This window comes from Pleurodeles waltl, chromosome 4_2, assembly GCF_031143425.1.
Source record: "Pleurodeles waltl isolate 20211129_DDA chromosome 4_2, aPleWal1.hap1.20221129, whole genome shotgun sequence".
Lineage (NCBI taxonomy): Eukaryota > Metazoa > Chordata > Amphibia > Caudata > Salamandridae > Pleurodeles > Pleurodeles waltl.
Window position 1 is genome coordinate 462,197,837 of NC_090443.1, and position 13,724 is coordinate 462,211,560.

A 13,724-nucleotide genomic window follows, 5' to 3' on the forward strand; every position below is an offset into this window, starting at 1 on the left:
CAGGTTTCTTTGTGGCACTTGGGGGCTTATTTACAAGCCCCTTGCACCACCAGCGGCACAAGCAGTCTCCTACACTATGCCACATTTACAAACTGGTGCAATGGAACCACTGTGCCAGATTGTAAAGCCCTGCGCCACATTATACCTGTGCCAGGTATAAGGTATGCAGGGTAGGTTTTCCAGTGTTAAAAGACACACAGAATTGGTGCAGTGACATTTACTACATGTCACTGCGCCATTCTGTCTACGCAGCATCACTTTTTTAATGCCTGCTTAGAGCAGGCGTTAAAGTGACGCTGGCCTTTTGAACATTGGACCCCTCTCACATTGCTGGAGAAGCATCAGATTACCAACGCTACCCCATCACTTCACCACTTTTGCACCAACAGCTGCACCAGAATTTCTAGAACATCTGTGGAATCAAATGCCATGTAGAGCTGTATCATAAATACAGCACTACTATGGTGTCGTTAAGGGGTCTGGGGCTGGTGCAAGAAAACTGGTGCATCAATGCCAATGCGCTAGTTTGTAGTAAATGAGGGCCTTGGTCCCTCGTCAGTCAGCCTATTTGCATTTTACAAGCATTGAATGATGAAGCAGTTTTTGCTTCATAAACATTTTGGGTCTCTTTCATTTTCTTCAGAGACTTTTCCCTGAAAATAGATTAATGTAAGCATTTTCCCCTATGCAATTGTATTCCTTTATCAACATAACAAGGTCTTTATTGACTCTGGAATTTGTCTTGTAGCAAGAGTCTGTGAGAAATTTGTTCTCTATATTGTGTATGTTTTCAATGTCAAAAGAAATGTTTCCTTGATGGCTTGGCGCTGAATAAGAGGAGAATGTCTGCTTTGGTTGGTTATTTTTGTAGCTGCAGTTGTCTCCTTCTTAATAAAGTGGCTAGCACAGTAAAGGAAATGGGCAACTCAGGTACCCATCTTTGTACATGAGACCAAAAGTCCTTCAGAGAACTGCAAAGGACTTAAGGTACCTTCTATGGAAGTTCTGCAGAATGTGGAGAGGTTTCTGGGCTGGCCTTGATGATGCACATACAGTCACTTTGCACTTTCGCCAGTCTTCAAGGAGTTGCCTTTCTTGCATCAAGGAAGACTCACCAAAGAAGAAGTCTGGGAATCCTTCCTGTGACGAAGTATTGACAAACTGCTGCCCTGACACATTAATGGGCGATGTGGAGTATCCTATGGTCACACTTCCTGTTCCCCTATGACACCTAAACCGCAGAGCTGCATACAGACTTTCTCAAGACACCTTTCTCTCCAAAACCTACTAGTATAAGACAAATACTGCATTAGGGAATGAGCTGCCACAAGAAATGCTTATGATTTTGGTGATGAAGCAGACACACCCTTGAATCTGGTATGCAGCAAATCTACACATATTTGGATTGTCCTTATGCGGTTTTTGAAGACACCAAACTACTATTGAATCTCAAGTAAAGTTCTGGCCAATTTCAGTTGCATCACAAGATACAGAACACTGTGTTTTTAAGAGAAGCCATGGCGTGCCAGTGTCCTAGAGCCCTATGGGTCACCCAATCCTTTGCTACTTCACCACTTGTTTAAGCTGTTTCCTTATAAATCACTTTTTTAAGTGAAGAAATAGAACATTTGTTCTTAGTTGAGCATCTAATTTTTGATCAGTGTGTTTGATATGGTCACTCAATCTTTCATCCACTAGCTAAATTAGATTGATAGAAGAATTCAGAAGTTTGTACAGGATAGTGATGGGCAGGGCCTGGAACTGTCTTCTCACCCATTGTCCTTTCACCATAAATACCGTTCTTTGTAAGGGTTAATCAAGACTCCCTTAGATTCCTTGGCTTTTCAGTTGTATTTGGAATTGAGCAGACAAGGCTTACTCTAGGAGAAGGCTGCCACAGCTTTGGATTCAGATACAAGAAAACACAAACATTATCACTCTCTTTAAAGATCAGTTTTGCATCAGAGACACTCGGAAAATTATTTTTTTTACATTGAAAGAGGAAAGAACTACTGAAAAAAGTATCCTAATGAAAATCTAAAGTTTTTTAACTTACTGAGGTCTGACCGTAAACACATCCAAATGTTCTTCTATGTGTCCAAATTCGTAGGCACTACGGATGCACTCAGATCTTAAGGGTTGCTACTGTTTTTTCTAGAAGAATTTCAGTTCGTGAAAGCATATGGAATACATTTAGGCACACCTCTCTATTTCTAGGCCCACTGTCCTTTGAGTTCTTGCTAGGCACGAGCCTGAAGACACTAGTGACTGGATTATTGACTGGTGCTATTTCATGTCCTTGATTGTGAGTTAAGGCAGTGCTTGGATCACCGTTTTATGAAAGCAGGTTTCTGGAGCTGGCAATGTGTGACAAGAATGTTTGTGCATATTTCTTGTATGGCATTTTATGATGATGTGTTCTGTTTCAGCGTTGCATTTTCTGCATGGGTAGGAGTGGGCAGCAAACTCCCCCATTTGGTGGAGTTTTTGACAAACTCTGTGCTAAATTTGCCTTTTCTTGCTGCATATTTTAGGCAACCCTGTCATATAATCTATTCCTCTCCTGCCGCATAATTCTAGTGAATCTGAGAATGATACAGACAGTGAGCTTTGAGATGAACAAATATCTGTCCACCTACAGCGAATCACCAGTTTGCTCCACCAATCTGTAAGACCTCCATGAAGAACCAATAATGTGCTAAGTAAACAGAAACGGGTGAAAGTGCTCAAGGCTCTGTTTCAAATAAACATTTCTGAGAAAGTTGTTTTGAATATGCCTGCAAGAAGAATGATACAACACCCAGTTCGCTGACGAAACAGGCTCCTTATTTGGAAGCACAGTCTCTGTGTTTGTTTGGGGGTTTTGTCTGGTCCTGCTCTTGGTTACTACTGTGGTTTAGGGGCTCTATCAACACTTACAGTACATAGTACCAAGCCCTTGAAGAGAGGCCCCTGTACAGGGAAATGTCTTAGGGTGGCTTATTATTAAGTCACTTTTAGAGCCTGCCTCATGTGAGCGCCATGTGAAAAAACTACATGCCTGCGGCTTTAAATCCGGTGTTAAAAACGACTGAAAAGAGATGGCTTTCTCTGTAAAGGGAAAGATGCCTATCCACAGAGATTGTGCACTTGCGTCACAGTTTTAGGTTGATTTGTGTTTTAAGTAGTTGAAGGGCTGGAGCGGAGTCATTTTACCACCTTAGAATGAAGTAAATAATTGCTTGCCATACCAGCTTTTAAAGCATGTGCTGCTTTTGGCTGGAAATATAGCAGTGTTAGTTGACTTATCTTTGGTGAACTACTAAATGTAACTCATACCATACACAAAGGAACATAGCACCACTATTAAAACAAAACATGGCACATAACAACAAAATAGTCCGAATGCAACACAAAAACGAAAGTAAACATAAACATCAGAATAATGCTGCACAAAAAGATAACAGCACGAGAAACAACAAAACACATCACGAACACACCAAAATGTCACACACCAAATGTGCACAAACGTTCTTCTCACACTTTTCCACCCCAAGAACCCATTTTTCTTAATACGGTGGTAAAAGGCGGTTAGAGCAACTTTAAGTGCAAATCAAAAGTGTTTTGTGATCTGACAGGAAATTCTGGCAGGTGAGGGAGAGGCCTGGCAAAACAACTGTTCGGCAAATCTCCCCAACCATGCGTCTTTTAAAACTAGTCATGAATCTATAACAATTCCATGCATTGTAAGTGCAAGGCGTGCACTTTTTACTCAGTAGTGGCAGTCATAAATATATGATGTGGTCAGAAATTGTTGTTCAGTTTCTTGTGCACTGTTGGGGTGTTTTGTTTGAGGAAGATTCCAATGCAGTTTCCCAACTATGATGCTGTGATTTGCACGATTTTACACGTACCATGTGAAATCTGAACTATGGACACTTAGTGAAATGGTAGCAGGTGTGCTTCTGCTGCATGTTGCTTTGTAATCAATTTGTGAGTTCCCTGTTCTATGAGATATCCTACACTCCCTAACACAAACAGATACCATTTCTGATTATTATTATCTCTTTCCCTCACCTTTTCTCCAATCCTGTGGAGTGATCTGTCCTCAGCATTTGATTCTCTTTTGATACACACTATGGGCCTTATTACGAGTTCAGTGACGGATATCCCTCCCGCCGAACTATGAGTCCATTATATCCTATGGAACTCGTAATAGGGCGGACGGGATATCTGTCACATTTGGGACGGATTAACCCTCTCCGCCAAAGTTGTAATCAGGCCTTATGTCCTCTGACATGTTTTTGGACTTACCTTCATGCTTTTCAGTCCCAACTTTTATCTCTCTAGTATGATCTACTTATTATGCAGGCACTGTTAATTTACAACTGCATTCTTCGATTCCCCTTTTAACCCATTTTCCACTTAACGCCTACTCTGCCCAGCCTACAACCTCAGATATCCCATTCTTCTACATAATTTCTGAACCACAAATGTATTTCCCTTTCTCCTTCATAATCTACCACCTTCTTTCTCCTTCATAATGTACCACCTTAATCTGTGATCCATTTTTGTCCTGACCCCTTATTTTACCACATGACATACCAGCCACTTTCTCCATAATCCTAGATACTTTATTGATAATAATTCAGTGACCTTTCTTTCTTCTGCACCCTGTGCCTCCAGCGTGTGTTTGTAGTGTTGCCATATTTTTTTATGAAAACCATATAATTTCCATCCAGCCTATCGAGATGATTTCTATAACTAGAGTCCCCATTGTATTTTCGCTCTACAGCACCAATCCGAGTGAATGGATGCATCTCTCAGCCCATAACTATATTAGAGTGGATTCATCAGTGTTGGCCACTGTGCCCTAAGGGTATTTCTGTAAAAATAGGTAGAGCTTTGTTGATTGTAGTTTTCTCAATAGAATGGACTATAGTCAAAAAGGGTGCCACTAATTTGTTCTTCCTGTAGACACCACCTGCCAGAGATGTGTGATTGCTGAAGGTGATTTACTGCACCTTGCTGGGGGCTGTCCTCCAATCCAAGCATTTTTAGTGTAGTTCTTGTGGAACGTGAGAAAACAATTGACTTCAGTTTGCTTCGCTCTCCATTTCTTGCACATTTTGGTCATGTTAGCCGTTTCCCTGTCCCATGCTACAGGTGCACATCCTTGGCACTGTTGTATGGAGCCTGGCTATCTGCTGTGCAAGAGTAATTGTCTGACTCTGAAATCCTCAATCTATGATCTAGTCTATTGTAATTATGCAATGTAAGTTTATGTATCTGTAGGAAGTGACCTTTCTGGATGGCCACTCTTACACTTTTTGCTTTAGATGCTCTTGGTTATGACTCTGAAAGTGCACTGGTGCCTTCTAACCAGGCCCCGGTGCCAGTGCTCACTCTAAATTCGTAACTATGAATTAGTATCCTAATTGGCATGCACTTAAACCCCCTTATAAGTCCCTAGTAAATTGTTCCAGTGGTACCCAGGGCATGGATGTTAAAGGGGTTACTGTAGGAAAGTACCATCTTGCCTGGCATGTTACCCCCATTTTTCACTGTATATATGTTGTTTTAGTTGTATGTGTCACTGGGACCCTGGTAACCCAGGGCCCCAGTGCTCATAAGTGTGCCTGAATGTGTTACCTGTGTAGTGACTAACTGTCTCACTGAGGCTCTGCTAATCAGAACCTCAGTGGTTATGCTCTCTCATTTCTTTCCAAATTGTCACTAACAGGCTAGTGACCATTTTTACCAATTTACATTGGCTTACTGGAACACCCTTATAATTCCCTAGTATATGGTACTGAGGTACCCAGGGTATTGGGGTTCCAGGAGATCCCTATGGGCTGCAGCATTTCTTTTGCCACCCATAGGGAGCTCTGACAATTCTTACACAGGCCTGCCACTGCAGCCTGAGTGAAATAACGTCCACGTTATTTCACAGCCATTTTACACTGCACTTAAGTAACTTATAAGTCATCTATATGTCTAACCTTTACCTGGTAAAGGTTGGGTGCAAAGTTACTTAGTGTGAGGGCACCCTGGCACTAGCCAAGGTGCCCCCACATTGTTCAGAGCCAATTCCCTGAACTTTGTGAGTGCGGGGACACCATTACACGCGTGCACTACATATAGGTCACTACCTATATGTAGCTTCACCATGGTAACTCCGAATATGGCCATGTAACATGTCTATGATCATGGAATTGCCCCCTCTATGCCATCCTGGCATAGTTGGCACACTCCCATGATCCCAGTGGTCTGTAGCACAGACCCTGGTACTGCCAAACTGCCCTTCCTGGGGTTTCACTGCAGCTGCTGCTGCTGCCAACCCCTCAGACAGGCAGGTGCCCTCCTGGGGTCCAGCCAGGCCTGGCCCAGGATGGCAGAACAAAGAACTTCCTCTGAGAGAGGGTGTGACACCCTCTCCCTTTGGAAAATGGTGTGAAGGCAGGGGAGGAGTAGCCTCCCCCAGCCTCTGGAAATGCTTTGTTGGGCACAGAGGTGCCCAATTCTGCATAAGCCAGTCTACACCGGTTCAGGGACCCCTTAGCCCCTGCTCTGGCGCGAAACTGGACAAAGGAAAGGGGAGTGACCACTCCCCTGACCTGCACCTCCCCTGGGAGGTGTACAGAGCTCCTCCAGTGTGCTCCAGACCTCTGCCATCTTGGAAACAGAGGTGCTGCTGGCACACTGGACTGCTCTGAGTGGCCAGTGCCACCAGGTGACGTCAGAGACTCCTGCTGATAGGCTCCTTCAGGTGTTAGTAGCCTATCCTCTCTCCTAGGTAGCCAAACCCTCTTTTCTGGCTATTTAGGGTCTCTGTATCTGGGGAAACTTGAGATAACGAATGCATGAGCTCAGCCGAGTTCCTCTGCATCTCCCTCTTCACCTTCTGATAAGGAAACGACCGCTGACCGCGCTGGAAGCCTGCAAACCTGCAACATAGTAGCAAAGACGACTACTGCAACTCTGTAACGCTGATCCTGCCGCCTTCTCAACCGTTTTCCTGCTTGTGCATGCTGTGGGGGTAGCCTGCCTCCTCTCTGCACCAGAAGCTCCGAAGAAATCTCCCGTGGGTCGACGGAATCTTCCCCCTGCAACCGCAGGCACCAAAAAGCTGCATTACCGGTCCCTTGGGTCTCCTCTCAGCACGACAAGCGAGGTCCCTCGAATCCAGCGACTCTGTCTAAGTGACCCCCACAGTCCAGTGACTCTTCAGCCCAAGTTTGGTGGAGGTAAGTCCTTGCCTCACCTCGCTGGGCTGCATTGCTGGGAACCGCGACTTTGCAGCTACTCCGGCCCCTGTGCACTTCCGGCAGAAATCCTTTGTGTACAGCCAAGCCTGGGTCCACGGCACTCTAACCTGCATTGCACGACTTTCTAAGTTGGTCTCCGGCGACGTGGGACTCCTTTGTGCAACTTCGGCGAGCACCGTTTCACGCATCCTCGTAGTGCCTGTTTCTGGCACTTCTCCGGGTGCTACCTGCTTCAGTGAGGGCTCTTTGTCTTGCTCGACGTCCCCTCTCTCTTCAGGTCCAATTTGCGACCTCCTGGTCCCTCCTGGGCCCCAGCAGCGTCCAAAAAACGCCAAACGCACGATTTGCATGTAGCAAGGCTTGTTGGCGTCCTTCCGGCAGGAAAACACTTCTGCACGACTCTCCAAGGCGAGAGAGATCCGTCCACCAAAGGGGAAGTCTCTAGCCCTTTTCGTTCCTGCAGAAACCTCAGCTTCTTCTGTCCAGTCGAAGCTTCTTTGCACCCGCAGCTGGCATTTCCTGGGCATCTGCCCATCTCCGACTTGCTTGTGACTTTTGGACTTGGTCCCCTTGTTCCACAGGTACCCTAGATTGGAAATCCATAGTTGTTGCATTGCTGGTTTGTGTCTTTCCTGCATTACGACTCTTTTGTCCTTAGGGGAACTTTAGTGCACTTTGCACTCACTTTTCAGGGTCTTGGGGAGGGTTATTTTTCTAACTCTCACTATTTTCTAATAGTCCCAGCGACCCTCTACAAGGTCACATAGGTTTGGGGTCCATTCGTGGTTCGCATTCCACTTTTGGAGTATATGGTTTGTGTTGCCCCTATCCCTATGTTTCCCCATTGCATCCTATTGTAACTATACATTGTTTGCACTGTTTTCTAAGACTATACTGCATATTTTTGCTATTGTGTATATATATCTTGTGTATATTTCCTATCCTCTCACTGAGGGTACACTCTAAGATACTTTGGCATATTGTCATAAAAATAAAGTACCTTTATTTTTAGTAGAACTGTGTATTGTGTTTTCTTATGATATTGTGCATATGACACTAAGTGGTACTGTGGTAGCTTCACACGTCTCCTAGTTCAGCCTAAGCTGCTCTGCTAAGCTACCATTATCTATCAGCCTAAGCTGCTAGACACCCTATACACTAATAAGGGATAACTGGGCCTGGTGCAAGGTGCAAGTACCCCTTGGTACTCACTACAAGCCAGTCCAGCCTCCTACAGTTACCATGGCCCGAAGCACTACTTGTGCCACCTTGAGTGATAATGTAAATTACTGACAGCAGGCCTGCCACTGCAGACTGCAGGAGCAGTGCATACTTCTCAAACTCGACTGTGCCCAGACTGTATGTGGCACAGCCCCAGCACTGTCTTTAATAAATGTCAGTTTCACATAAAGTAGATCTCCTGTGCCCAAAAGGCAGGGTGCATTATATTAAATGTGTAGACATATAAATGTAAGCTTATACGTCCCTATAGAGGCCTTTTACACTAAAGGCTATTATAAGTGAAAGACAGTCCATAGAATAACATGGGCAGGCACAAGAGCAAACCTGAAGTTGCCAACTCCATTATGGTACCGGCAAAGTGGGTCATGTTTGGTATCCAACAACATGCCTTCTCACCACTGACAAAAAGGCACAAAGTTTAGGGCAATGTGGCAGGTACCCAGAAAACAACCTTAGAGTTACCCCAGTTTTCCTGTGCTCTGCCCACCAAGACAGGATTTTGACCTCCTGGCCAGAGGTGTGAACACTCTAAGGAGGCAGGACAATGGCTTGAATTAGAAGTAGGTCACACATCCCTCTCAGGAAGGCGAGTGAAGTGGCACATCAAGGTGGCGAGCTTCAAAGGGCACATAGCCTCTCTTATGGAAGCAGGCTGTCTCCCAGTAGTTAGTAGTAATTAGTTAATCATGAGGCTTACACCCCCAGAACACTAGCCACACCTCTAGGGTGGGCAGCCTGGTCTTTACGGCTGAGGAAGACTTCTGCTATCTTGGAAAGAGGCAGAATAGACGTTTCTGGGTAGAAAAGGTGCCACAACAATTTAAGGAGCTCCCCTGGGATCAGGGCCTCAGATCTGAAAGAACTTGCAACAAGAGGACAAGAGAAGACCCACATCGATGATACCAGGAACCTGCACTCACAAATGTTGTGATACCTTGAACCTGTAGCAACCTCCTGGAACTACTCGACTGCGGCTAGTGCTGGACCAAAGACTGCTTCCCCAGCAAGAGGGAACCGTTTGTGATCCAAAGGCAAGACCAGACTCTCTTGGACTAGTGGCACTAGTTCCCTGCACGGCAGGTAAAACATTCTCACCAGATACAATGAAGAGCTATCCATCGGGCCCTCTGAGGGGTCATCCAAAGACAGGTGGACCAGCAATTGTTTTCCAGGTCCCTGCCAGGTTACAGCCGGCTAAAAAATTCCACTGGACCTCCTGAGGGGGAGATAGCTTCTGCTCCACCTTAACACTGCCAAGGCTAGTTAGTGGGTAGTCCAGTCATCACCACCTTCATTCAACCCTGAAACTCGAGGGTACACAGCAACACCTTCATCCGAGGTCACCTGTGGCTCCGTTGTCAAATTCTGTTTCCTCACCTGCATCATCCCATTGGCAAACCCAGAAACCGCGGACCCCGGTCAACAACAAGGACAACCAAACACAACTTGGCACTCGAGAAGCCAAGACTAGGTGAAGTTATTCTGCGTGGTGAATCCTGGTCCAGGGACCCACACAAACCTACCCTCCAGTGGGCTCCTATGAGCTTGACGTGCAAGTGATTGAGTGTCACAAGTTCCATTTTTCAACACCCGCGGCTCTGGAGTTCAGCACCAAGGACAGCCAGGACACTTCTGCTCCCGGGCCCCATTAGCTAGGTAAAACTGGTCTGACTGTCGCAGCTTGGTCTTGGGACTCGCACAACCTTAACTACCTGTGGGTTCCTCTGAACTCACCCTGCAAGTGATCGAGTGTCACTTGTGACTTTTCCCATTATTTGCAATGGTGAGATTTGACAGCTTGTAAATTCACTGATTTTATTTCTGCTTTAAAATCAATAACTCCAGTTATATGTAACTGATTTGCTTTTTTTTGGTGTCTATAATTATGTAAAAATCTGTTCTGTTTTTATAAATTGGTGTCAGATTTCTTTTGAGTCATGTCAATTACTTACTGTCCATGTTGGTTCCCTGAAATACTTAACACACGTTCCTCTAGTAAAGCCTGACTGGTCTTTGCCCCACTACCAGGACTGAGCTAAGGATTTATTATTATAAATCCGAGGGACCATCTTTGGGGTATTGTGAGAGTATTGCATAGTGAAACCTAACCAGCATCACTGTATAACACTCCACTTTCCTACAGTAACACTGCTACCACTCACATTTCAACGTTGGGACATGGGGTGCCCTCTGTGTGGCAACCTCCTGTGAGATTGAGAGAGACTGGCATAAATGACAATAGTGTAGTGGGAGTCCAGCAGGAAATGCTTATGTTTAAGAAGCCTGATGAAGGGACATTGTGTGCCATACTTGGGGACTCGAGATGACCAAGTCACAGAGTGACAATATAGGAGTTTAGACTATGGTTTGCAGCAAAATTGCAAAACAAAATGCTTTGTTATTCTAGTCAAGGTTGTTATGAGAAAATGCTGCATTTATGTAAATGTAGATCCTTGTGGATCCTTGTGGGATATCTTGTTTGTTGTATTGTTTTTTTAGTATACAATTTACATAACTTTAAAAGAAATATATATTGAACTTTACCTTCTAAAATGGCCAGGAAATTCCAGCTGTCAACTTTTGACACAGAAAATGTGCAGCAATGAAACAAGAGCAGAACAATACCAATGAAAACCCAAAAGAAGGAAGACAATCTGTGCAACTAATAAGACAGAACAACCAGACTGGAGCAGTGGAGACTTCTAAGATTATTCTCAAATGATATATTAAAATAGAATACTTACACGCTTTCCGCCTTTACCAGGAGGCCCTGTTGCACCGTGCATACCACGAGGTCCCTAAAGAGAACAAGTGTTAAAAAATCATGTGTTTTACCATTTCCATGAGAAAAGAAATGGACCAGTTCATTAGTGTACTAGGTATGCCTTTGAAGATCTGGATGATTTTTAATGTAGTGAGGAAGCTATCAACCTGGAGAAAGGAATTTATAATGTGCTGATGCTGGAGACGGCATCAATACAGTTTATTCGGATTACATATGCTTTTAAGATGTATTCTTTGAAGATGATAACTTTGATTAAGCTGATAATGCTGGTTATACTTTTGTGGGAGTCTATGGGACTTAAGAAGAGGATATATGTGCAAGCATAGGTGGTGTGCTTGAGAGGTATTTGTGATAATTATGTTGATTTTTTTTATTATGTAGTTGTTTCTGTCATCACTGAAATTTGTGCTGAGTGTAGGAAGATTGTGGAGATAGTGGGTTGGTGCAATTTTTTAAACCTTTAAAGAGGAATTTGCTCTCATGCTTGGATTCCAGGATTGTCTTGATTTAATGTTTGAATTTGACTTTGATACTGTTTGTTTGTGGGGTGTAAGATTACGAGGTGACTGAGATTCAAGCCAGGTGGTTCACAATTTACAAATGTGTCTTTTGTCAGTAGTGAGTAACTGTGTTTATCATGGTGCAGGGGTATGACTTGAGAAGGATGACCTGTTAAGGAAAATAATGACCTGATGGTAAGCTAAATGTTGCCTTGAGTCACATGTTGTGTATTGTGACAGTGAGTTGAACGTTCATTGTACAGTGTTTCTGAATGCTCAAGAAGTCATTTTAAATGCCTCTTTTCTTGAGTTATATGTGTTCCATCTTTGTCTCCCTACCTCCTACTTATGTATTTGTTGGTCATTTCTCCTCGTGACTTACCGGTGGCCCCATCTCTCCTGCATCACCTTTCTGACCCGGATTCCCTGAAGAGCCCTGATAGGAAAGAATGAAATGAATGATGCAGTGTGAAAATTTTCCATAAAAAAGCATTTTAAGGATAAAATTTGATTTGTATTTCATTTACAACATTGCTTGACTCTTTTATTGAGCTACAAAACAGATCATGCCAAATCTGGGAACATAGCACTTAAAAGTAAAGAAATGGCTAAGGCTGAATGTGCCTCAATGTAAATTGGTACCTTTCAAGATGCAGTGATTATTTTGGTCATGTTACTTCATATCTCTTGCCAGACAATTTGAAAGTACAGGTAGAGGAAACCTTGATGACTTACCAAAGGGCCTTGCCTTCCTGTGAGTCCGATAGGTCCTGGTGGACCCTTCATAGCAAGCTAGAAAAGAAACCACCAGTGATAAATGTATGTGCATGTGTATGGTAAAACCAAAACAAACTATGATAAAAAGATTTGTGTAGCTTCAATCATTGTGGCAGTCACATTCATGATAAGTGAAGCAAGGTGGTTGATAAATGTGATCATATATTAAGTTGATTGTATTGGGTGATTGCCTTAGTGGCAGGTTCTTTTACTATTTACACAAGTAACTGATTAGGAGGAACTTGGGAACAATTGCTCCTCTCTTTGGAACATGTGGGAATTGCTTCAGAGGAAAGTAATGGATATGCTTCTTTCTTTGATGTCAGGCAAGGCTGGTTGTAGATAGACTGAAAGCAACTGTACCTTCCCCTGCCTTGACAAAAGATTGGTTGGAAGGATCTTGAATGCAAGTGTCTTTTTCTTTAACTTTAAAAAGATAACATGAAATGATCCTGGTTCTTAGATCTTATTTGGTAGAGAAATATTGATGGGGAAAATAATTGTTGTAGTTGCATTTTTCATTAGCATAGGGAAGAAAATTTTGGAAGAAACTGAGAGGCAGTTGCCCTAGTCACTGTTTTAATTATGCTTTTATTGAGGCAAGGTTTATTTTGGGCAAATATATCTTTCATTGTTCTAACTAGGAAATGTTGGTGGGAAACACAGGGTAACCTGTTTCAATTCATCTAAATGGGTGGACTTAAAATGATGTTTGATTGAGAATGTTTCCTCCATTGACTCAAATATTTAATGTTAGTTGTAGTGCCATTTATATTTTCTATTGGGCAGGTGGACAATACATTGGTGAAAGATTAATGGAGGTTGCTTCTTCCATTGTGCAAATAGAGGTTTTATTACAACAGGTGTTTGCTTCATCTCTTTTTTTGGCATTAAACATTTTTTCTTTGGAGGCATGCCTGGCCTAACAGAGCAAATAATGAATTTGGGCACGATTACCTGCTGAAAGAAGGGTTACCTGCCCAAAAAAAAGGGTGACTACATTAAGGAAGGAGTGACTCAGCTAATGAACGGTGATTACTGAAGCACTTGGTGGAAATCATATATGGATTCCTAACTTTAACCATGGTTGATTATATATAGATTGGTGATATGGCTCCTTGTCTTTGCTGAGTGGAGGATTAAGGATGGAGAAACATGGAGACAATGATTACA

General features: G+C 43.4%; 1 protein-coding gene across 2 annotated transcripts in view; it reads right to left on the bottom strand.

Moving 5' to 3' along the window:
• Positions 1-13,724, bottom strand: part of COL5A3 (collagen type V alpha 3 chain) — a 546,803-nt gene that overhangs the window by 245,541 nt on the left and 287,538 nt on the right. For both annotated transcript variants that reach the window (XM_069231786.1, XM_069231785.1), the window contains 3 exons: positions 12,510-12,566; positions 12,157-12,210; positions 11,234-11,287 (listed from right to left, as the gene is read on the bottom strand). In XM_069231786.1, coding sequence (XP_069087887.1) covers positions 11,234-11,287; positions 12,157-12,210; positions 12,510-12,566 — 165 coding nt within the window. The remainder of the gene's footprint in view (positions 1-11,233; positions 11,288-12,156; positions 12,211-12,509; positions 12,567-13,724) is intronic.